We start from the raw sequence: 1649 nt of genomic DNA, 5'->3' as shown, positions 1-1649 counted from the left end.
GAGGTAATGCAGTTTCTCATTATTCCACAACCCTCCTCCTTTACAAGAATTAGAACCCACACACTGGTCCTCACATAAAGTCCGCAAAATGATATTCACAATATTGTGATCTACAGTATTTCGCCTGCTGCCTGGTAAACAAATGACAGTCGATGACTTATGATATAGACTAAGATACCTGCAGTATACAAACTGAAAATTAAGCAAAATCAGTATGGGGTTATTTGATGATTTTTGTCATTTCCTTTGCTGCCATATACGGCGAAATGACACGTACATTCTTAGTATCAGGAAAAGTAACATAACCTGATAGATTCATGATAAGAAACTAAACCGTCATCTGACTTCATAATTATGTAGCCAATCACAACACCGGTTAATAGGCAATGAAAATGTGTTATAAAGAGCAGCGGTAGTTGAGCACACCCTTGGTCATAGGAACTATCCACACTAGATCCTGTCTACCCACATTTGAGTTTGAAAACGCGGGTTTGTACTTTGTGGCAAAGACTCACACATTCACTAATATGACTTGTTTTAAACGGTAGACAGTCTGTGATTTACTTTTTCGATTTTTGAAAAGCTGATATTCCACAGAGTTTAACTACGTTCCTTGTGTTTTATTCATAATTTTGTCAACGTCTTAGACTTATTCCTTTACCATCCACATACATCTTTCATCAAATCCGAATTCTTCCTCTTGAGTGTCCTCATCCTCTCCTATCCCTTCAACCTCAAAGACGTCTTGCCCTTCTTCTTCTTTGGCACAGTTTCCTTGGTATCTGCTCAGTAACCAAACTTCTTCCTATTATCCTTCGCTCGTCTCCCTAATCAGCTCTGTCCTCCTTATCCTATCGCCTATTTCTTTTTTCTTATCAACCTTTTTTTCTAGTTATTCCATCTCCCATCATCTTTCCACCCTAACTTCAGTATCCGACCCTCTTTTCATCATCGATCTACTAATCTCTTGTTTATCATTGATTATTAATTTTCCTTTTATCCTAACAGTCCTTCCTCCATCATGAATAGTTCCTTTGACTTAATGGCCGATCACCTCAATTTTCTTATTTTACCCTCCTTTTCACATGATATATCCCCTCCTCTCCTCCTTCTCCATGCTAAAAAAATAACTACCTCCCCCCTCCATCCTTCTGCTGTACCTGTTTCTTTCTAACTCCCTGCCTCCTTCGTCCTTCCTTCCAGACTGCTTCACCGACGCAGAGGCCGAGGCGTGCAAGAATTCCTCCCTCGTCTACTACAACCGGACCTGCCTCAGCGTCGGGGACTACTGCGGTCTGGCTGGCTTGGGGGAGTTCAACAAGACCCACTGCCACGACCCCGCCAACGGGTCGGCTTGGGTCAGACCCGTCGAGACAGTCCTCACGAGGATTTCAGCCAGCGAGGATTATTTCAAGTGAGGGAAATTTCTTCTCTGTTACATTTAAAGACAAATATGAAGGTTTACAATGTATTTTTATCAATAGTATTATTGCGATGATATAAAGTGGTTTAGAGAATAGAAATATGTTTAATTCATATCGCAAAAAATCAATTACGTCTAGTAACTCTCAAAGGATATCGGTTCAATCTCTATTAGAAACACAACAATAGTGTATGTTACGAATCGAAACCAACTTGCAACCTCTGAT

General features: G+C 40.4%; 1 protein-coding gene across 1 annotated transcript in view; it reads left to right on the top strand.

Moving 5' to 3' along the window:
* The window catches only part of LOC119594641 (sodium- and chloride-dependent betaine transporter-like), a 41020-nt gene that overhangs the window by 15950 nt on the left and 23421 nt on the right, over positions 1–1649 (top strand). The window contains exon 5 of the mRNA XM_037943690.1: positions 1204–1414. Coding sequence (XP_037799618.1) covers positions 1204–1414 — 211 coding nt within the window. The remainder of the gene's footprint in view (positions 1–1203; positions 1415–1649) is intronic.

Source organism: Penaeus monodon, chromosome 34, assembly GCF_015228065.2.
Source record: "Penaeus monodon isolate SGIC_2016 chromosome 34, NSTDA_Pmon_1, whole genome shotgun sequence".
Lineage (NCBI taxonomy): Eukaryota > Metazoa > Arthropoda > Malacostraca > Decapoda > Penaeidae > Penaeus > Penaeus monodon.
This window is presented reverse-complemented; position numbering and strand designations above follow the sequence as displayed.